The 20,861-nt window shown below is 60.1% G+C and overlaps 3 protein-coding genes across 7 annotated transcripts; 2 read left to right on the top strand and 1 right to left on the bottom strand.

Moving 5' to 3' along the window:
* Positions 1-314: 314 nt before the first annotated feature.
* ABCF3 (ATP binding cassette subfamily F member 3) lies at positions 315-11,682 on the top strand. 4 transcript variants are annotated; one of them, XM_064457447.1, is made up of 21 exons: positions 316-506; positions 734-881; positions 971-1,050; positions 1,434-1,486; positions 3,250-3,347; positions 3,464-3,586; positions 3,859-4,125; positions 4,332-4,412; positions 4,968-5,027; positions 5,374-5,430; positions 5,639-5,661; positions 6,306-6,361; positions 6,511-6,711; positions 6,865-6,941; positions 7,170-7,214; positions 7,549-7,681; positions 8,392-8,480; positions 8,684-8,775; positions 9,389-9,521; positions 9,897-9,984; positions 10,818-11,682. In XM_064457447.1, exons 1-21 carry the CDS (start codon positions 434-436, stop codon positions 10,974-10,976), a joined length of 2,136 nt encoding a protein of 711 aa, XP_064313517.1. In that variant the 5' UTR covers positions 316-433; the 3' UTR covers positions 10,977-11,682. The 4 variants fall into 4 exon arrangements, with proteins under 4 accessions (XP_064313518.1, XP_064313517.1, XP_064313516.1 ...); XM_064457446.1 differs by having other exon boundaries at positions 1,431-1,486; XM_064457448.1 differs by lacking the exon at positions 9,389-9,521 and having other exon boundaries at positions 315-506; positions 1,431-1,486; positions 10,818-10,957.
* Positions 11,683-12,184: 502 nt separating this feature from the next.
* On the top strand, positions 12,185-17,280 carry LOC104050578 (PHD finger protein 13-like). Of its 2 annotated transcripts, none has more exons than XM_064457444.1 (5): positions 12,185-12,410; positions 13,971-14,063; positions 14,248-14,863; positions 15,165-15,203; positions 15,313-17,280. In XM_064457444.1, the coding sequence occupies exons 1-5, from the start codon at positions 12,279-12,281 to the stop codon at positions 15,537-15,539; spliced, it is 1,107 nt and encodes a 368-aa protein (XP_064313514.1). In that variant the 5' UTR covers positions 12,185-12,278; the 3' UTR covers positions 15,540-17,280. The 2 variants fall into 2 exon arrangements, with proteins under 2 accessions (XP_064313514.1, XP_064313515.1); XM_064457445.1 differs by lacking the exon at positions 12,185-12,410 and adding an exon at positions 13,718-13,747.
* A 177-nt stretch (positions 17,281-17,457) lies between these two features.
* Positions 17,458-19,979, bottom strand: LOC135314361 (uncharacterized). Its single transcript, XM_064457443.1, has 2 exons — positions 19,870-19,979; positions 17,458-19,331 (listed from the first exon to the last, which is right to left on the bottom strand). Exon 2 carries the CDS (start codon positions 19,305-19,307, stop codon positions 18,174-18,176), a length of 1,134 nt encoding a protein of 377 aa, XP_064313513.1. The 5' UTR covers positions 19,308-19,331; positions 19,870-19,979; the 3' UTR covers positions 17,458-18,173.
* Positions 19,980-20,861: the final 882 nt, after the last annotated feature.

Raw genomic sequence — 20,861 nt, 5'->3', positions numbered from 1 at the left:
CCTGTACCCCCTACCTGTGAGCAGGTGGGTGAGCCGGAGCATGGAGAGGAGCGCACTGTTTCCAGGCCCTGCAAACGGCAATGGGGTGAGGAACAAGCTTGACAGCTGAAACTCTTTACTGTACTTTTGAAAAAAAAAAAAAAGGGGGGGGGGAGGAGGTGGAACCGAAGCCCTCATAAAGCCTCTTTCACCCCGGCACGTGGCAGCAGCTGCCACACCCGGCGCGCGCCGCGCATGCGCTACCACCCCGCCCGGACTCCGTTTCCCAGCGGTCCCCGTGCCCATGGAGGCCGCCCGCCTCCTTCCCGGCAGCCCCCGCGCCCGCCCCGTCCCTTCCGCCTCTGCCGCGGCGCCGGGCTCGGGCCGGCGGCGGCACCGGGCCGGACCGCCACGCCCCGCCACGCCCCGGGCCCCGCTCCCGCACCGCCCCGCCATGGCGTCCTGCGCTGACATCCTCCGCAGCGAGTTCCCCGACTTGGACGGCGAGGTCTTCGCTTACGTGACGGGTGAGCGGTCCCCGCCTCCTCGCGCCTCGGCCTGCCGCCCCGCCGCCTGTCGCGACACCTCCCCGCTGTCGCGACAGGCGGCCGCGCCCGACTGGCGACTAGGCGGCCGGGGAAGGAACGGAGCGGTGGGAGCGGGCAGGTGCCACCTGTCGGCCGCGGCACGACAGGCGGCCGCCTGTCGCGACAGCGGAGGGTGGTTGTGCAGCGCCGGTGCTGTGTGCCCGCAGGGATCCTGCAGGGCGGCGGGACGGACTTCGAGTCGGTGGACGAGCTGGTGGAGGCGGTGGGGGAGCTGCTGCGGGAGGTGTCGCAGGACACCAAGGACGATGGCGCCATCCGGGAGATCTGCCAGCGCCTCTTCAACACCCTGCAGCTGTAAGGGCCGCTCCCGCCCCGGCCCCCCGCCCCCCTCACCCCCTCACCCCCTCACCCCCTCACCCCCTCACCCTCCTCCTCTCTCTCAGGGAGGAGGGCCGGGCCCAGCGCTGCAGCCAGGTGCTGCTGGACGCCCCCATCCAGCTCTCCCAGATCACCGATGGGTACGGTGAGTGAGCAGCTCCCCCCCCAGAGACCGGCAGCCCCCATCCCGGTGCCGGCGGTGTCGGCGGGGTGCTGGCGCAAAGGACAGGCTTTAGGTGTTGAGCCTTCGCTCCCCGGCCTTGGGGGAGTGGTTCCCCGCACCCCTGCACGCCTTGGGCTCCCCCGTGCAGTTGCACCCCTCATTCTCCTCCTGCTGCTGAGCTGCTGCCAGCAGCACCTGACTGCCCGACGGCCAAGCTAGGGTGGAAGGAGAGGAGCCGCCCTTTGGTCCCCTCATCCCGTTGGAGAGGGGATGGTTCTGCCTGGATGTGGGCAGCCGCTAAGGCAGTGCTTGGTGGAGACTCCCTGGAGCAGGTGCTCACCAACCCAACGGTCTTGTTGCAGTAGACACCAGCGTGGACCTTCTGCCAGGGTTGTTGCTGAAGAGGGGCCAGACCTCGGTAAGTGGGGGGCTGCGCCCTTGTCCATAAGCCAGCAGACGTGGTGGGAGCAACTCAGGTGCGGGGCTGCAGGTGCCCTGCCCTGCTCCAGTCACTTCGCCCTAGGAGAGCCGCCAGGACAGGCACAGCTGCGAGAAGCACTGCTTCTCTTTGTCAGCTTTGCTGTAATTTAGGAAGCTCTCAACCTTGGTCCGGTAAAGAGGCTCAACAGGAGTTATCAGCATATTAATTTGACAAGATCTATTTGCCATAACTTCCTAAAGAGCTTCAAAGCATGGCTGATGCAGTGGTGGTGCTCAGAGTGCAGCTTCTCTATGATTCAGGAGGGCCTTTGGCTTCTACAGAAAGGCCTTTGACTAAGAAAATAGGATGTATTGGGATGACATCTTGCCATACTCAATGGGAGAGAAAATCCTGGCTAACAGTTAGATGTTGGATGTTAGCAGGGAGCCACTGTTCTCCAGAGAGCTGCTGCGGGGTGGTTGTAAGCCCAGCTTTAGAAATGGCTGTGGGTTGTCATGGTTTGAGAAATAAATCAGGAGTGGAGAAGCCTGGAAGTAGTTAGGTCCATGACCTGGAGGAAATGGGAACACCTTTGCTGATGAAATGTGCGGTGGCTCAGGAGTGACCGGGCTTGCCCTCTGTGTTGGATGTGCCAAATTTTGAGTGAGGTGTGGTTGTGCATCTGCAAAGCAAAGATGACGGTAGCTGTACAGGGTGGGCAGCCTCTCTACCAGGCTGGTCTCTTGTAGAGCTCTCCCTTCCTGGGGTAATATGTTGTGGACGAGAACCCGTCACTTGGAGGCTGAAACCTAATGTGATCGCCACGTGTCTGAATGGGAGCCTTAAGTGAAAGCTGGCAGTTGTTGCTGGTTTTGGCACTGGAGTTGTTGCTGCTGGGTTCATTCTCTGGCTCGTGTGCAACTCAAAAAGGATCTTCAGAAAAATTGAAGATGATTCAGAGAAGGTCTTGGGAGGCCTCTCAAGTTCTGGAGAACATGTCTTACTGGGAGACTCAGGGAGGTCAGAATAGTTTAGAGTGACTCAATCTGTCTGTAGGTACAGGGTCACAGCTCCAGTAACAAGATGCTCTTCAGTCTAGCATGTAAGTCTGTAATGTGCTCTGGTGGCTGCAGAGTTGCCTAGAAATATCTAGGAGCATTCTTGGTCAGCCACAAATATTTGACGTGATGCAGGAATAATCTGGAGCGGGCTGAGAGCCTGACCAGGACCAGAGGCCAGGTTAAAACACTTGGCTGCTTCTTGCCTTCAGGTTTAATTAAATGCTTTTTGTCTCTGTCTTGATTGATCCGCCACGTAAGCTGACTTTGTTCCAAACTGGCTAAAGTTTAACGTGCCTTGTGGTCTAGGATGAGGGTGGGTGTAGGGTGTAACCGAGGAGGCGCAGGGATAGCAGGTTGCTGCTGTTGAAGTGACTTGGCTGACCCAGGTCCCTGGAACTAGAGAAGCTGGCCATACGTTAGGGTCAGCCAAACTCTTTGCCTTGCTTAGGCAAAACTGTTGTGTATGAGCAGTTGATTTATGATTTCATTCCTGAAGTGACTTCCTGGCCTGATTAACTTCCTCAAAATGTGCTTGAATCTGTCTAGGTTCCCCTGTCCTACCTCCCTCCTGCCTTCCCTCCCTTCCTTCCAGGTGTGAGGGGTTGATCAATCTCTTCTCTTGTGGACTTGGGCTTTTGGGGCTTTTGCTGAAGATGCTCTCTCTTCTTTAAACTTTAAACTTCATGCTTTGTGCCCCAGATGGTGAATGCGAAGAAACTGGAGAAGGCAGAAGCCAGGCTGAAAGCCAAGCAGGACAAGAGGATGGAGCGTGATTCCTTGAAGTCATCTGGTCCTCTGTGAGTATGGAGGGTGCCTTGAACATCCCTATCCCACTCTGCTGAGGGTGGCTGGGATCTGGCTGCACCAGAGCTTTCCTGTTGAGTCCCCTTCTCTGCCTTCTTCCTGCCCACAGGGTGCTTGAGGAGGCATCTGCCAGCCAAGCTGCCAGCAAGAAGGAGACTCGCATGGAGTCATCAGGCAAGAACAAGTCCTATGATGTGCGCATCGAGAACTTCGATGTGTCCTTCGGTGAGCGGTGAGTGCAGGTGGGGAGGTGGGACAGATCCTGGCTGGGGTTTTGGACCAGGGGTCATTGAGACTGGATCGGAGAGTGGTTGGGAAATGACAGAGGGCGTGAGAAAGATCAGAAAGCAAGGTGGGCACCCGAGCCTGTTGGCTTTGGGCAGAAGTCTGTCATGGTTGCTTGGCCCCAGCACAGCCTGAAATATGCTGGGGGCAGGTGGCTGCCAGTTGCCTCCCTCTCTGTGGGGCAGTCTGACCAGGTCCCTGCCTGTTTTCTTGCTTTAGTGTCCTACTGGCAGGAGCAGACCTGAACCTGGCGTTTGGACGGCGCTACGGGCTGGTGGGCAGGAACGGGCTGGGAAAGACTACGCTGCTGAAGATGATCGCCAGCCGGAGCCTGCGCATCCCCTCACACATCAGCATCCTCCATGTGGAGCAGGAGGTGGCTGGGGACGAGACGCCAGCGCTGCAGAGTGTGCTGGAGTGTGACACCACTCGTGAGAGTCTGCTGCGGGAGGAGAGGGATCTGACAGCTAAGATTAATGCCGGCAGGTGAGATGTTGCTGCCGGGTTTCCAGCCCTTCTGTGCCTTCTTGGCCGCAGGGTCTTGTTCTGAGGTCTCTCCCTTCAAATGGTGGGCTCCAGCAGGGCTGGGCTGCATCTTGGCCACCTTAGTCCTGCTTGGCGAGCTCAGGCCCCCCCAGCACTCAAACCCTGACCCCCATCAGTCCCACACACTCCTCTTTGTCCTGCCCTAGGGGAGGAGCGACAGAAGGTGCCAGGCTGTCGGAGATCTACGCGAAGCTGGAGGAGATTGAGGCAGACAAGGCCCCAGCAAGGTGAGACAGCCCTGTGGGGACCGCTGTCTGTTGGCATGGGCAGTGGTTTGGGGCATGGGGTATGGAAGGGTGATGCTGTGGCCCTGGGATCCAGATGTGGGGAGAGGGGACTTTCCCTACTGCTCTTTTTGTCTCTCCTTCTGTCACAGCTCTGCTGGGTTAGGAGTAGTTGAGCTTCCCCCAAAGCTAGAGGGATTTTTTTTCTTTTCCCAAATGGCTTGCATTGTTGCTGCTGCTCCTGTCAGACCTCCCCAGTTTCCTGGTTTCTGGGGAACGTTTCTGGGATAGTGGTGGTAGTGACTCTCTTCCTGGTCAAAGAGCTGAAAGCTTCTTGTGAATCTCCTGGGGCTTCCTGTGGATGCTGTGCCTTGCTGGGCTGCATTTGCCAGCCAAGTGCTGCTCTTGGGTGTGCAGGGAAGTCTTCCTGCGCCAGAATGGCCTTAAACCTTAAACTATGCAACAGACTCCCCACAGTGACTGTGGGTCTGACACTTCAGACTGTTCTCTGCCATTGGACGCTGTAGCTGGGTTCCAATTCTCTCCCCTTTTCCCCAGGGCATCCGTCATTCTCGCTGGGCTGGGCTTTAATGCAAAGATGCAACAACAGACAACCAAGTAAGTCTTCAGGTTCTGGACATTGAAACAGAAATGGGTCTGGGGAGACGCTGCTGCTAGCAAACCCCCAGGCACTGCTGTGGCTGCAAGGGAGGGGAGCTCTGTGGGAGAGTGAGGGTCTATTCCTGCCCATCCAATATGGTCTCCTGCCCTGGAGGTGCCAAGCCACCTGCCTGCTGGACCATGGATCTTGTGCTGCGCCCCAGATCTCTGCAGGGGCACCCCATCTCTGGGTGACAGCAGAGCCAAAAGGGCTGCCAGTGAGCCGGGAGCCTGGCAGGCAGGCAAACACAGAGTTATTCTGCATTAAACAGTAACCCCTTTCTGCAACCTCTTCTCTCCTCAGAGAGTTTTCCGGAGGCTGGAGAATGAGACTGGCCTTAGCCAGAGCCCTGTTTGCCAGGTTGGTGTCCAGGCCTTCATGCCATGGGGTTAATCCTCCTTGCTGTCCATACTGTGAGGTGCAGGGGTGCTGTCTGACTGTCCTCTTGACTCAGGCTCTCAGGGTGGGGGGCGTTGGAGGCATTGTAGCGCTCTGTGTGTGGTGAAACATGCTCTGCACTGACCCTGTGCTCTTTTTGTTTCTGACACCCGTGTCTTGTTTCTCCTAGGCCAGATCTCCTTCTGCTGGATGGTAAGTCGATACTGTGATTTTCCTCCAACACTGCTGCTGGGCCTGCCTGTGCCCCTGCTGGTGTTGGGAATGCCCTGTGGCCTTTAGCTGCCTGCTCAAAATAGTCCTGCATGACAGGGCCAGTGCTGGTAGGGCTGTCGGTGCTCCCCTGGCACGGCGGACAGAGCTGGTGGTGGTGCGGGGAAGTCTGCTCAGGTGGCCACTTTCACTGCGCTCAGCAGAGCTCTGCCCCAGGTCCCAGCCAGGTGGTCTGTGTGTCATCGTGCCCCAAGCCCCTGTCCCTGCGATGGGCTCTGGCTGCCAGCATGCTCTGGGGAGAGTCCCTTTACTACAGGGGGTGACCCCAGCGCTGGGCTGGTTCCTTGGGGAGGTGCCAACTTTGGGTGGGGGGTCTGGGCAAGGCGCTGCTGCTGAGGCACCAGGGTCCAGGTACTGGTATGGAGTGGGGGGAGCATCTCTAGCTGAGCCTTGGCCCCTGTGCCCACCCCCTTCAGCACACCCCACATGTGTTAGTCCCCTGAGCTGTGGGGGCAGGTCCCCACGCAGGGTGTCTTCCTCCACAATGCTGATCACTAGCCTCTCCTGTGCAAAAAGGCGTAACCCAGCTGTCCTCCTGACCTCAGTGCCTCTTTCCGTTCCCTCAGAGCCAACGAACATGCTGGACGTGAGGGCCATTTTGTGGCTCGAGGCCTACCTGCAGGTATGGGGTGGTGGGAGGCCCTGGGACAGAGAGAGGGCCGAGGGATGGAGATGTCCTCCATGCTGGTGTCTCGCCTTGCTGGGTGGTGGGACCAAGCCCTGCACTCTGGCTTGACGATGTTCAGGCCTCCCTCTTGCCGTCTCCTCCAGACTTGGCAGTCGACCATCCTCGTGGTGTCCCACGACAGGAACTTCCTGAATGCGGTGGCCACAGACATCATCCACCTGCACTCGCAGCGGCTTGACTCGTACCGTGGGGACTTTGAGAACTTCATGAAGATCAAGGAGGAGCGGCTGAAGAACCAGCAGCGAGAGTATGAAGCCCAGCAGCAGTACCGTGAGCACATCCAGGTAGTGAGAGAAGCCAGTAGTGCTGGGGCATTCTTCTCCCAGCCTCATCCCTTTCTCCATGCTTCTAGACCAGAGGTTGTGGCTCTGGCAGCAGAGTGGTGTGGCTGGGGCTGAAGGGGACCTGGGGCTCTCTGATGCTTTTCTTTCTTGTAGGTTTTTATTGACCGCTTTCGCTACAATGCCAACCGAGCGTCCCAAGTGCAGAGCAAGCTAAAGCTGTTGGAGAAGCTGTGAGTGCCTGTCCTGCTCCACCTGGGAAGTGGGGAGGGGGTGGTGCTCATGGGAAGAAACAGGTTCCCAGGGTGCCTGGGAGATACAGGGGTGGCTTGGGGTTTGGATGCTCTGTCTCTGGTCCAGAGGCTTTGGCTAGGATGAGGCATCACAGAGCTGATGCCTTCTGGTGTGAGAACAGGCTCCCAGTGCAAGGCACCCTGGTTATGTATCTCCTCTTCTTGCAGGCCAGAGCTGAAACCTGTGGACAAGGAGTCTGAGGTGATCATGAAGTAAGTGTCCCTGAGCCCTTGCTTGGAGGGCACCTGGCTCCCTTTCTGATGTGAGTTCCTCCTGGCTCCTGTCCTGGCTGGGACCACCCCTTCCTGCGTGCCAGCCTTACTCTGACAGGGAGCCCAGAGAGGCCCCCATGTTGAGGCTGGGTTCCCGCCTGGGGCCAAGGCTGCAGTTCTGTGTCCCCTTCTTGTGAGCATCCTTCCCAGAGGCCCTACATGGTAGGGAGGCCCCCTTGCTTGCCATCTGGTGGGTTGCAGAGATCGTTCCGGGGGTCTGGGAGCAGTGTCTCTGAAGTTCCTGGTTATCTCTCACCTCTTCCTGCCCTCCCAGGTTCCCTGATGGCTTTGAGAAGTTCTCCCCCCCAGTCCTGCAGCTAGATGAAGTAGACTTCTGTTACAACCCAAGTCACTACATCTTTCGTTCCCTCTCCGTCTCTGCTGACCTGGAGTCCCGCATCTGTGTGGTATGTGGGACTGCAGAATAACGGTAGCCATGAGGGGCCTCGGGAGGTTCCTGCTCAAAGCAGGGCCAGCTTTGATGTTAGGTCAGGTTGCTCAGGTCCTTGTCCAGTTTAATTCTGGATATCTCCATATTCACACTGTGTCATAGATATATATTCACACATATAAGCTATATATGAATAGAATTTAATTCTCATTTCCATAGAGGGGGCTATTTCTCCCATTCTTCTAGGTCCCACTGTAGCATTTGATCATCCTCATTTTGAGGAACATTGGAACATTTTTACTAATACCAGTTAAAATTTGTGACTTATGCTGTTGCCCTTCATCCTTTCACCGGCTGCCTCTGAGAAGAGACTGAGTCCATCTTGTCTGTAAACCCCTGATAGCTGACAACGGCAGCCTGTAGCGGGGGTTCCTGCTGCACTGGATGGGACAGCAGAGAGATGCTATGCACTTGCAAATGAGGCTGGGATCAGGTAATCCTTAGGCTCAAGGTGTGGGGAGGGAACATCATCTAGCACTGCTGCCTGTGCTGCTCGTCAGTGATTGGAATGCAGCTTCCAGGTAGCTGGAGTCACTGGTTAGACTCTCATCCTGCCCCCCTCTGCTGTGTGATCATCCAAGAGAGCAGAAATTCCCTGATCACTGCCCTCTCTCTGAAGTACCTTCACGGGTTTCACGTTCTCCAATGCTGCTGCTGCTTCTCTAGGTTGGGGAAAACGGAGCTGGCAAGTCGACCATGCTAAAGATCTTAATGGGGGAGCTGGCACCAGTCAGAGGGATCAGACATGCTCACAGGTACCTGGCAGGAAGGGGTGGGTGACAGGGAGGAATGGTGCAGTTGGAGGGCTTCTGGGCTGTGCTTTGAAGCGATGGCTGCCCAAGTGATGGGGATGGGTCCTGAACACCCACGCATATGCCCCCCAGCCTATGGCTGTAGCTTCAAGCGCTGAGGTTGCAGGGCCTGGTACCAGCTCCCAGTCTCTCTTCTCATTCTGCAGAAACCTGAAGATCGGTTATTTCAGCCAGCACCATGTGGATCAACTGGACTTGAACATCAGTGCTGTAGAGTTGCTGGCAAGAAAGTTCCCAGGTGAGCTTTTGAGATTCCAGGAGGTCTGGGCCATTGAGGTCTCCTTTGCCCTGCAGCATCAATTTGCTCTGTGGCCCTGGGCAGAAGACTCTGACATGTCAGTGCTTAGGGGACACCACCTGCCCTGGGTTAGCTCCCCACATCCCACACAAATTCAGGACACCAGCCTTGAGAAGCTGGGCTGGTTGCACAGGGGGTAGCTGCTAGTCTGCATACCTCAGGCTCGTGTTCTGCTGCGGCCAGGTTTTGGGGGCAGGTGACCCATTTTCCTGCTGGGCACAGAACAAGCATTGGCTCCCCCTTTCCCAGCTGCCAAAATCTCCAGCTCCCTTCTCCACTTAACATTATGTAACACAGTGACGGGGAATTAGGGGCAGTGTCACTTGGAGTCAGTCACCAGCCCTGGCAGCCCCTGTCCTGATTGTGTCAGTCAGGTTTTTCCCTGCAAGCCCCCCGCTTGGGAGGAAATTGCCTGGAAGTGGCTGCTGAATTCCTCCCCTGCCATGCTGGTCTGGCACAGGCTGCCCGGCCGCGGCACCCACCAAGCTCACGGCGCCGAGGGCCCTGTGTCACGCCGGGTGTGCCATAGCTGTGGTGTGACACGCTCCTGCAGGGAAGACGGAGGAGGAGTACCGGCATCAGCTGGGGAGCTACGGCGTCTCAGGGGAGCTGGCTGTGCGTCCTGTGGCCAGCCTGTCCGGAGGTCAGAAGAGTCGCGTGGCCTTTGCCCAGATGACTATGTCCTGGTAATTTGCTCCCAGATGCTGTTAATTTTTGCACAGCTCCATCCCTGGAGCCTGCTTCACCGGGAAGAAGGTGGGCATCCAGGGACTTTTTGCTGCCCCACAGAAGCCTTGTCCTTGGGACTTTTGTGGGGAGGGAGGTTGTCACACTGGGGGGATGCTGAAAGGAGGCAGGTGGCATTCTCCTGCTGCTTTGGGCTCACGGATAAGAGTTGTCCCTGGAGCTGGGCAATGCCAATCTTGGGACCATGCAAATGCCCGTGGCTGCGGCTTTTCATGGCTAATGCAGCAGCCTGCTGGAGGTCTCTGCAGTGCGAAGGGGTGCAGATCCGGCCCAGGCCTGTCCCAGTGCATGCTCAGAGCCGTCTTCTCTTCCAGTCCAAACTTTTACATCCTGGATGAGCCGACGAATCACCTGGACATGGAGACCATCGAGGCGCTGGCAAAGGCACTGAATAAGTTCAGGGTAAGGCTTCTTCAGTGAGATCTCCTGTTTTCCTAATGGTCCCTGCAGCCTCCAGCACGGGTTACCTTGGTTATCTCAGCCAGAGGTGGGCAGTCAAATACCAGTGATAGCTTCAAGTCCAGGACAGGTGTTGGGAGGGTCAGTCACATTTCTGCCTTACCCCTCCATCCTGGTGGTTCGTTTCACTTGCTGGCTTGGCTAGGGGTGGCTGAGAGAGGCAACAGCAGACCAGAGAGCACTTTGTCCCCCATCTTGGCCAGTCACCTCCACGCTGTGACTTCTCATGTGCTGCTGTGTGCTGCATGTGGTGCTCAGCCCTGCCTTGGGGCCTCTCAGCTCTTGGGCATAATTTATGGCTGATCTCCACAGGCTCAGCCTCCAGATACCACTGTGGTGGACCTGCTTCTCACTGTTTCATAGTTGCTCAGGTTGGGGCAGTTTTCCTGTGAAAGAAAAGCTTAATTGAGGTTGCTCAGGGCATGGTCGAGCCACCTTTTGGCTGTCATTGACTTTACCTGGAATCTCCATCCTTGCAGTTGTCAGAGACCTGGAGAGCCAGTAACAAACCTTGCACTTGTTTTCCAAGGGGGGAGGCTAGTAGGTTACTGGTGCACATGCCTCCTCTGTACGTCATCTGTCTGTCCCCCTGAAGGAAGGAAAGACTGGGATTGGGTCCCTGCCTGTGAAGAACCGTTGAGTTTTCCCTGGAGTGGATGGAGACCTGAAGTCCTGGGCACTGGCTGGACAGGGGTGCAGGATCTCCATGCCACTAGCACTGGGTTCTTGGTTGTGCTCCACCAAGTTCCCTTTTTTCCCCCCTTGTGTGTTGGCAGGGTGGTGTAATTCTGGTGTCCCACGATGAGCGCTTCATCCGCCTGGTGTGCCAGGAGCTGTGGGTGTGCGAGAAAGCCACCGTGACCCGCATCGAGGGTGGCTTCGACCAGTACAGAGACATCCTGAAGGAGCAGTTCCAGAAGGAGGGTTTCCTATAAGGGAGGCAGGAGCCTGACTGTACCGGGGGCTGGAGCACGATGCTCGGCCACCTCGGCATCCATCCCAGCTGTGCCTGGCAGAGCGCCGAGGACGCTGCTGCCCGCATGGACCGTCAGCCATGCCATCAAACTGCCACCTGAACTGCTCTCCCCTCCTGGGCCCAGGCGGAAGGACAGCGAGGGAGCAGGAGCCTGGTGCCCAGGGCTCTGTTGCTGGCCAGGGCTATGCCTGGAGCTGCTGCTCTGGGGAGAGGCAGGAAGGAGGTGTCGCGTCCTGATGCTCCCAGTTTTACTCCGTGCTCTGGAGGGCAGGAGAGGAGTTGTTCTCCATGTTTCTTTTCCCTTTCTGCCTTTTTCTTTTTTTTTGCGTTCACCTGGCCGAACACTAGTCAGGCTCCGTCACATGCTACCGTCCCCTTTGCTGCCCTGGAAGGAAACGAGGCCTTTGCTGCTAAAAGTGACCCCTGGCTCTTCCCCCAGCCCCTGAAAGCGGGTGCTCGCTTGGTCTGTCCTCCCCGGGGATTTGCGTTTGTAGCGCTGAGGGAGTGAGAGCCCGGCTCGGCCGGGGCCCTGCTTTCCCTGCGCTGCTGGTACCACCGCGCCTCGCTCCCTGCCTTTCCTTTCAAACCGGCCCTGGGGTGGGCTGCCCGGCACCCCTCCCCGCCTGCAGAGGGGGTTGCAGTGTAAATAAACCCAGGACGCAGTGGGTGCGGTGTTCTCCTTTCCTTGGGGGGCTGCGGGGCTTGAATTGGGGGCGGGGGGAGGGAGGGAGGGGAGAGCGGAGCACAAGGCTGCTAGCGGGGAGATGCTCTGGATGGGTCCCGGAAAATTAAATGGCTCCCCGGGGTGGCGCAGTGGGGGCTGTGCCCGTGTCCCACCGGGCTCCTTGGGGCCGTGGGCCACCTCGCGGCGAGGCCGGCGTTGATCCGGTTGCGGTTTGGGGGGGATGAGGGGGAGCGGGACGAGGGGGCAGAGCAGGAGGGCCCTGGCAGCCGGGGGAAGGGGAAGCGGGGGGACCACGGGCACCCGGGGCGGGGGGTGCTGCTGCCCAGTGGAGGGGCTGTCGCGGGGCAGGATGCAGCCCCGTCCACGCTACCCCCCCCCCCCCGGCGCCGGTAGAGGCTGTCCCCCCCACCCCGCCCACCGGGGCGGCCGGCGCGAAGCCCCACCTCCGCCTTCCCCGCCACCAGGTGGTCCCGCCCCTGCGGCCGGGGCGGTGCTCGAGCCTCGCTCCGACCGGCGGCGGGCGCCCACCGGGCCGGGACGGGACGGGACGGGACGGGACGGGACGGGACGGGCGGTATGAGCGCCGGCGGGGAGGCGGCAGGTGAGGGGCGCGGGGCCGCCGCCCCCGGAGGACCTTTCCCCCGCGGGGGGCCGCCCTCGGCGGGGAGCAGCCCTGTGCCCAGCCCCGGATCCCCCTTGCCCGAGGAGGTGAGTTGGGGGGGGGCCTGTATGCGGGTACCGGGGGGACCCCGCGGGATTCGCCGGTCCTGGGGGTGCGGTGCCGCCCCGGGATGCGGGGGTCCCCGCGGGGGAGGGGCGGGTGGGGTCGCGTGAGTGTGTCGCTGTGTGCACGGGAGGGTCGCGTGTTTTTATACCGGGGGAGTCGTGTGTGTGCACCGGGGTGGGGGGTCGCGTGCGCGCGCGTGTGTGTGTGTGTTTGCGCATGGCGGGGGTCGTGTGTTTTTACGCCGGGGAACTCGTGTGTGGTGCCGGGTGGGGGAGGGGGGGAGGGGCAACACGGTCGTGTGTCGAGGAGGGCTTTTGCGGGAGGGCGCTCTGTGCGTGGGGGGTTGTGTGTGTGCGTGTGTGTGTGTGTGTGTGCGTGTGCGCGCGTGTGCGCGCGCGGGGGCGGAGGGCGGCTCGGCTCGGGGTGCGTGCCCGGTGGGGCTCCGTGTGCGAGGAGCCCTCGGGGGGCGGCTGTGGGCGCGCGCGCGTGTGGGCGCGGGTGGGGGGGCGGAGGTACGCGGGGTCCGTGGGGGTGCGGCTGCGTGGCCGGGTTGTACCGCGGCGTGTGCCGGGGCTCGGGGGCTGCGGGGCTGCGTGTGTGTGTGTGTGTGTGTGTGTGTGTGTGTGTGAACGGTGGGGGGCTTGTTGTGTGCCGGCTCCGGGTGTGGGGTGGGGGGATCCCGGAACGGGTGCTGCTCGTGCAGTGGGTGTCCGTGTCCGTGGGTAGGGTCCCCGTCCCCCCCACCCCGCGGCCGGTTGGGGCAGGACCGGGAGCGCGGCGCCATCTTGGGAGCCATCAGGTGCCCGGCGCGGGGACAGGCGGCGGCGGCGGCGGCGGCGGCGGGGGGGGCGCCCCCCCCTCCCCCTCCCCCTCCCCCTCCCCCTTCCCCCTCCCCTCTCCCCTCCCGGCGGGCCGCCTTCCCGCGGGGGGAGCCGCACGGCCCGGCTCCGCAGCCTCCCCTCGCTCCCCGGAGCCGGCGGAGGGGGGTGTCTGCTCCCCCGCCCCCGGCTCGGGGGGCGCCGGCGCGGGGCTGGCCCTGCTGCGGGCACCCGGCGCTCCCGCTGCGGCGCCTCCGAAACCTCGTCCTGAGCGGCGCCGGCCTCTTTCGGCTGACCCGGGAGGAGCCGGGGAAGCCCAAATCGCCGGGCGCCCTCTCAGCTCCGCTGCCTTCTCCCTCTGGCCTTGACTCAGCCGGCTGCGGGCGTGGGGGGGAAGGGGGGGGCGGCCGTCCCCGGCTCCGGGGCTCCCGAGCCTCTGACTCACGCTCTGCCGGGCGGCTGCTGTGCTTTCTGGATGTCCCAGCATGTCGTCACTCTGTGTGTGTGTCCCCGTGTGTTTGTGTCCCGACCTGGGTTTTAAAGGGAAGGGCTGCATCTGTCGAGCCAGATGATGCAGATGGGTTACAGGAAGGATGGGTGTTCGGGTGACCTAAATATTGTGCGCTTCTATAATTGCCTGGGCTGCCTGCCGGGGTCGGTTGTGATATTCGGCTCAGGTAGGGGAATCCGGGGAGTTTAATTGACACGTGGCATTTGTTGTAGCCATTGCAGAAACGACAGAGAACGGTGGAAGACTTCAACCAGTTCTGCACCTTCGTTTTGGCCTACGCAGGCTACATCCCCTACCCTGAAGAGGTAAGCAGTCTTGCGGGCTGTTCCTCAACAAAAAGACTGGTTCCTCTGGGCCCCCTGCCATGTGCAGACCCAGCTCCTAATTCTTCTCCTGGAGACTTGTTCTCCATCCCTAGCCCCTTCCTCCTTTCCCTAGACATCTGTGCTGCAGTCTCCCATGCTAGTCCTGCATCTTCCCCTCTTGCAGAATGAGCCCTGGACCCACGGAGGCAGCATGAGTCCTCAGAACAGCACGGGGAGCACTCAGGACAGCGATAGCTGGGCCTCGTCCCACTCCTCTGACTGTCAGGTGCTGATGGATGACAGGAGGAGCAGGAACGCCGTGGCCCGGGGGGCTGTGGACAACAGCCTGCTCGTGAGCTGCCCTGCCTTCCCCACCGGTTTCTATGATGTCCGGCCCCAGCAAACCAAACGGAAGAAACCACCAGCAAAGAAACTCATTTTAGAGCAGGAGGTGGAGAAGAGGGTGCCGCCGAGTGCTGGGAAGGGCTTTGGGGCAGAGCAGGATGGGGTGAAGGAGCTGGCTGTACTGGAGGGACAGGTGCCTCCTGTGAAAGAGAAGCTCTTGGAGCCTTCCCTCAGCCCAGCTGGGGACACCCAGCCCAGCTCCCTCCTGGAGGAGCTGATGAAGGAGGAGAAGGACTGGGTGCACGGAACGCAGGGGACCGAAAAGCCAGCAGGAGATGATCCTCAGCTAAAGGAGCACAACCCCTGCTCTGGAGGGAGGAAAAGCCCCAGTTCTTGTAGTACCTTGGACCAAAGCAAAGGGGAAGATGCAAGCAGAGGGAGCTCCCAGCTTAGTGGTGAGTGTCCGAAGGAGTGCAGAGGGCCCTGTCGTGCTGCAGCCAGTGCCAAATATTGTCCCTCCCTCAGCTGGAGCCACCCATGCTGGCTGCAGGGAGGGTTTGATGATGGCCCAAGCCTCTCCCAGTAAGGGGAGTACTGCTGGAACCTGGGACAGCTGAAGAGCAGAGAGCAGGGAATTGGCCTGCCCTTTGGCAGAGCGAGCAGTACAGACCTGAAACGTGTCTGAAGTGGGGTGTAGGGGTGCCTTGCTCATCTGGTCTTTACTTTTTTCTTTTTTCCCCCTTTTTGCAACTTTAGGAGTCGAATTTGCAGGAGCTCCCAACACCAAAGCAGAAGGTAAGTGGGGGGCTGTCCCATTTAACACCAGTGGAACTGGCTAATCTGGCCACAGCCAGACCTGCAGCTGGTAAGGTGGTTTCTGACCAGTGTCTTTTGCTCTAACCAGATGATGATGCCTGGGATCTGATCACCTGCTTCTGCCTGAAGCCCTTTGCAGGGAGGCCCATGATCGAATGTAACGAATGCGCTACCTGGATCCACCTCTCTTGTGCCAAGATCCGCAAATCCAACGTGCCTGAGGTTTTCATCTGCCAGCGATGCCGTGATGCCAAGCAGGAGATTCGCCGCTCGAACCGAGCTCGGATGGTGCCCCGCAAGCGCTTCTGTGACTGAAGCTTCTCTAGAGCAGGGAGGCTGGGGGTCCCCTTTTTAAACTGAAGACTGTAGCCCGGTTTGGCTAGACAATCAATGCACAGTAATGGCAGGGGAGCGGCTGGGCCTCAGGGCTGGACTGTCCCCCTTGCACTTCTGACTCCCGGAAGCTGCCACACGCATCCTCCCTGTGGATCACGTTGACCATGGAGCTCGGTTACCCAAGAGGCATGGGAGGGAGAAGAGGGTGGCCAGCCGTGCACTAGGTCACTTGGAAACATCTCTGCCCTCGCACAAAGCTGGCTCAGTGCCTTTCCCCCAGGGCAGATGAGGAGAACCTAGTCCAAGTAGTTTTTCTGTGGTGTGGTGGAAGCTTACACTTGTCCCAAGATGTGACTCCCCTTCCTCCTTTTTCCCCACCATTTTCCTTTCCTTGCCTCGGACCTTTGGGTGGGCTGCAATGACAAAGCCCCAGTGACCCAAGTTCTCCAGCCAGTAGGTGCAGCCCAGGCGAGTTCCCTCCACGTAGTGTGCCGCCCTCTAGGGTGGCAGAAGAGACTTTGGTCCTGCTGATGCCTGAAGCAGACTGGGGCTCCGTGTCGTGGGGGTATTGGCAGAGCTGTCCATCTCCAGCTCATCAGCCTTGTAGGCTGCACAGGGGAGGTCCTTCCCCTGGCCTGTGGTGCTCCTGGTTTCATTTGCTGTGCCCATGGCCCCAGGATAGTCCTGTTGGGTCAGAAGCAGCAAAGGCACTCTCTGGTAGTCTATTACAAAGGCTGTTCTTGATGAGCAGCTCACCTTGGTTCACCTTCTCCAGTTGCACTGAAGTCTCCTGTGTGAAAGTGGGGTGGGATTCCTGGTAGGAGACCAAGCAGTTATCCTCAGGGCTGGGAGCCCTTTGGAAGGGGAGCAGGAAGTGCTTTTGTTAGCTTTCCATGTTTCCACTTCCAGTTTAAAACAACTGAAGCTTGTACCCTGTGGCCAGCTCCTGCCTGCAGGGCTGTCTGGTAGAGCATTAACACCAACTGGGTGCTGAGACATGAGCTCAGATGCAGCCTGGAGCTGGGAGGACCTTCCTTCCCAGCATTCCCTCCATCACAACAGTTGGGTTTTTTCCTGGACCTATAGAATGAAACCTAATGACTTGTCAAGAGTGGGCCCTGAGCCCCTTCTGCTATGCAACTGCTGCTCCGGAGGCACGGGATATGCCCTCTCCAGGCCCCTGGTTAAGTTTGGCAGTAGCAGGCTTTCCCTTGCTCCGTGTCCACTGTGTGCAGTGTGTGTGTGTGTGTGTGATCTCCTGGGGCCCCACGTGCACTAACTGTTGGATCTCACCTCCTCCTCACAGCCCCTCCAAAGAGCCTGGCCCATGTGCCTTCTGCACTTTCCCTGGGGGATGCAGACCCTGCTCCTGTCCTGGTGACACTTGGTTCAGCCCCTGGCATGCTGCTGCACACAGGAGGAAGTGGGACAGACCCCACTTGCCAGTCCCCACAACTGTTATTTCTTAACTGGGTTCTTTCCTACTTGCACATCTGGTTACAGCGGGACCACCGCTGGGGGAGGGTGCAGGGCAGCCCCATGTCACTCAGCAACCCCCAGGCTCATCCCTGTGCCTCACTCCTGTAGAAAGCCTGGGCCCCAAAAGTGCTTTATGTTTTTATAGTTACTTTGTATTGATATGTAAAACAGCAAATTCTGGTCCTTGCCCTGTGGAGTGTGGCTGGAGTCTTATGTATATAATAAAGTACTTTTGCCATAACGGTGGCTTTGGTATTCTTTGGTGCCTCACGTCTTGCATCCCTCTGGGACCCAAGTGCTCCTGTTCTCCTCCTGCTGTGGCTGGGAGGGCACTTGGTGTGGGGATTCCACCCAGCCCTGCTTTCCCCCCCACTTCCACAGTAAACGCCAAGCCACACAAACAACAGGGAACACATGAGCCAGTATATGTTGTATTTAATAGAGCAATGCCCACTTTCCTCCTTGCTGCAACACATGGAGCTTCCACAGGAACACCATCTGGAGCTGTGCAGGCTTGAAGACAACCTCTTCAAAAGGCACAACTTCCTGAGGCTGCAGCCAACCCATTGCGAGCATCATGGGTTACTCCAAAGAAGCAGGAGGTCTGATGGCTGGGGGATGGTGCCCACACACCCTTGCTGCAACTCTTAAGGTACACCATGATTTAGCTCAGAAGTTGTGTTTTGCTCTTGGGATCTGACAAACCTTCCCTGGCTCTGTCTCCACTCTGGAGTGGAGCTATGATTTAGATCTGACAGCAGTTAAAGTGCCAAAGGATCCAGTTTTCTCAAGAAAATAAAGTCTGTTATTTAAGCGCAGAAGCATCACTAGCTTCCCCTGCAGATACAGAGGTGTGCCAGCTTCCATCAAGCAATTTGTTGGGTCAAATGGGATATGCAGTGAATAGGACAGGGCAAGAAGGCACTGGGGGCAGGAAGAAGTCACTGTTTGAGGGGACCCTTACCAAAGCAGAGTCCTGCTGGTGTGTCATCTCAGTCCTGAGGCAGGTGTGCTGGGACAGAGGCAGCAAGTAGTCCAAGAACAGCAGCAAAACCAGGCATAATTTCTATTCTCAGGGCCAAAGCTGGGTTTGTACAGCCAAGTGAGCATCCTGGTGAGCAAGGCGGGGGGGGTCTACTCCTCCTTGGCCCAGATGGAACTGCCTGCCTTCTTCTCCAGGTGAGGAATCACCGCCTCAGTGTAAAACTTCTCCAGCTTGGGCACCGTCTGCCCCCAAAACTTGTCATCAAACTCCACAGGGACCACAGCCGTCTCCTTAGTGGTGTGCACCACAAAGTCGGCCCGCTGGAAGCCAGCAGCCGCCAGCTGGCACTGGACTTGGGTGAAGTAGGCATGATCCTTCTTCAGGGCATAGGAATCCCCATCCACCTCCAGGCAGAAGTCCTTGTCCTTGCAGGCCTCACGTACCGTCCTGTTCCTGTGCTTGTAGGGACACTTCACCTCCAGCAGCCCTAGGGGCTTCCCTGTGGCCGCCTCCTTGATGATGCCATCTGGGCTGGCAGCGATCCACTTCTTCTCCCGGTGAATGAAGAGGCCGCAGTCCTCCACTCGCACCGGCTTGCCCACCGCCTGCGACTTCAGCTGCTCGTAGACCTGCACAGCTGCCTTCTCATTGCGGACCCCCCAGGACATGGCCGGCGTCTGCACCCTGGGGCCAGAGCTCACCACCGCCTTCAGGTAGGACTGGGGCACCTCATCTGTCTTGCCATTGGCAAACTTGCTTTTGGCGATCCTGGGGGCCACGGAGGCAGTGATACGGTTCTCCCGCCACTTGTACCACTTCGGGTTGCTCCACTGGCCCCGGGTCTCCTCCTCCACCCACATGATGTCCTGGCTCTCCAGGGCAGGCAGGAACCTGCCCCAGGCCCCGCTTGGGTCAGCTCCAGGCTGCTGCTTCTGTGGATGTGGGTCAGGTCTGGCTGGACCAGCAGCTCCTTTGGCAACAGGTGGCTTCTTCTGGGTTGTAGAGCAGCTCCTGGTGGATGCTCTGTGCTGGTCCCCAGCATCTCCTGAGGCTCTGGGGGATGCTGGAGGTCTCGGCTGAGAGGAGGCTGGCTTTACCCCCCGTCCCCGGCTGGGGCCGGCAGCTCCAGCAACTGGAGTGCTCCTGGATCGGCTGCCTGTGGCCGCTGCTTTGGCCCGCGTGGCCAAGGTGGAAGGTGGTGGCGCAGCAGGGGTGGTTTTGGAGGCAGCTGTGGCCAGACGAGGGGATGATGTGCCAGTGGACTCCTTCCTAGGTCTCCCCATCGCTGCGTGTCAGAGGGTCTCGCACTGTGGGTATTGAATAAAATTGAATGCACTTCCCCAAAACAGAAATGTTTTTCTTTGCTCTTCCCTGCGCAGGCTGCCAGGGCGGCTGTCCCCACACCTTTCCTCGGGTGACACCAGTTAGCACACCGTGGTGGCATGCTGGCTGGTTCAACAGTGCCGGGATGCCCAACCTGCCTCCCCACCCCCGCCACTCCCCCAGCCCTGCCTGGGGCCGGGTCTGCCCTCGGCAGCCCATGCTCCCGCCCCGTGGCGGCCCAAATAGCAGGGTCCGGGGGGGGGGGAGGGGGGGGTGGGAAGCGGGCGGGTACGACGCGGGACAGCGGGGTCTCCCCGGCTCCACCTCCGCAGGGACGAAGGATCGATGCCCGTGGGCGCGCGGCTGCCTGGGGACCAGGCGGGTTCCCCAAAGGCCCGTCACCCGGCCAGCGTGAGGGTCAGACGCGTGGGGAAGGGGCGGTGGGGGCTCGCCCAGCACCACCCCGGCGCCCCCCCCCCGCACCCCTCCCCGGGGGCGCCGCCCGGTGCCCCCCGTCCTCACCGCTCCGCGGCCGCTCCGGAAGCGCGCCCCACCCGCACCACGTGCCCGCGGGGCGGCGGCAGCTCCGGGAGGCGGGGGCGCGAGGCTGGGCTGGGCCCGGCCGAGCCCCCCGCCCTCCACCGCCGCTCCCCGCTAGAGGGAAGCAGCCGCTCGCCCATCCCCGCCCGCCGGGGACCTGCCCGGGCCCGCCCGCCCCTCCTCCACTTTTCCCTCTTGTTTTCTCCCTAGGTCTTCCTCGCCCATCCTCCTCCGGTGCTGCGAACATTTTGCTCTGGGCTGGGGACAGGCCCCTGCAGCTCCCTCCGTTGCTTCCCCACCCCCCCCACCCCGGGCCCTTCGGGATGGCTTCTCCTCCAGGTCCTGTACTGCCGGCCCCATCGTGCCCAACCGCTCAGCCACCGCTGCCGGGAGGGGCCCCGCGCAGCCCATCCCCGCCTGCGGGCAGGGGGCCGAGGCTGGCAGGGCAGCACAGCCCCACCGCAGCATGCCGGCTTTGCCCTCGGGCTCCCGTGCAAGGGGACAGGCGCCTGATGGGACCCCGAGCTCCGACTGCTGCTGGCCCGGGCCGATCTGTCACGCCGCGGCCCACCGGCAGTCCGTCCCCGCGCAGCACGGCAGGCCGCCGGAGCGCGGGAGTTCCGGGTTCCCGAAACCCACCGAGTTTCGTTTCTAGCAGCGAGCGTGACGCCGCGGCGGGGCAGCTGCCCCGAGGTGCCCAGCGCGGCGGGCCCCGCTGCGGGAGGGAAACCCAGCAGCCGCCAGCGTGTGTCCTGGGTCTGCCTGCGCCGGCATCCTGGGAGGGTTTCGGGTTAAGTCTGGGCAGGAGGAGCGCCGGCAGCTTTCCCGGTTCCCTTCCCCAGAGCTCTCTGATGCCTCCGTGAGCCGCCTCGTATCTCTGCTGATGTTTCATTTCCTGCTGCTTGCTCCCTCCAGCCCCTCTGTAACTCCCTGCAGCTGGGCAGGACAGTATTGCACAGGTTAGACTGAGATGC

Source organism: Phalacrocorax carbo, chromosome 7 (genome assembly GCF_963921805.1).
Source record: "Phalacrocorax carbo chromosome 7, bPhaCar2.1, whole genome shotgun sequence".
NCBI lineage: Eukaryota > Metazoa > Chordata > Aves > Suliformes > Phalacrocoracidae > Phalacrocorax > Phalacrocorax carbo.
This window is presented reverse-complemented; position numbering and strand designations above follow the sequence as displayed.

What these genes read in the sequence shown, in the direction of transcription:
- ABCF3 (XM_064457446.1), top strand. Translation starts at nt 434, where the DNA reads ATGGCGTCCTGCGCTGACATCCTCCGCAGCGAGTTCCCCGACTTGGAC. An exon ending in CCAGATCACCGATGGGTACG is followed by an intron (nt 1,051 to 1,430) that starts GTGAGTGAGCAG and finishes GTCTTGTTGCAG; the next exon opens with TAGACACCAGCGTGGACCTT. An exon ending in GCTGGCAAGAAAGTTCCCAG is followed by an intron (nt 8,776 to 9,388) that starts GTGAGCTTTTGA and finishes ACGCTCCTGCAG; the next exon opens with GGAAGACGGAGGAGGAGTAC.
- LOC104050578 (XM_064457444.1), top strand. Translation starts at nt 12,279, where the DNA reads ATGAGCGCCGGCGGGGAGGCGGCAGGTGAGGGGCGCGGGGCCGCCGCC. An exon ending in AGGGAGCTCCCAGCTTAGTG is followed by an intron (nt 14,864 to 15,164) that starts GTGAGTGTCCGA and finishes TTGCAACTTTAG; the next exon opens with GAGTCGAATTTGCAGGAGCT. An exon ending in TCCCAACACCAAAGCAGAAG is followed by an intron (nt 15,204 to 15,312) that starts GTAAGTGGGGGG and finishes TGCTCTAACCAG; the next exon opens with ATGATGATGCCTGGGATCTG.
- LOC135314361 (XM_064457443.1), bottom strand. Translation starts at nt 19,307, where the DNA reads ATGGGGAGACCTAGGAAGGAGTCCACTGGCACATCATCCCCTCGTCTG.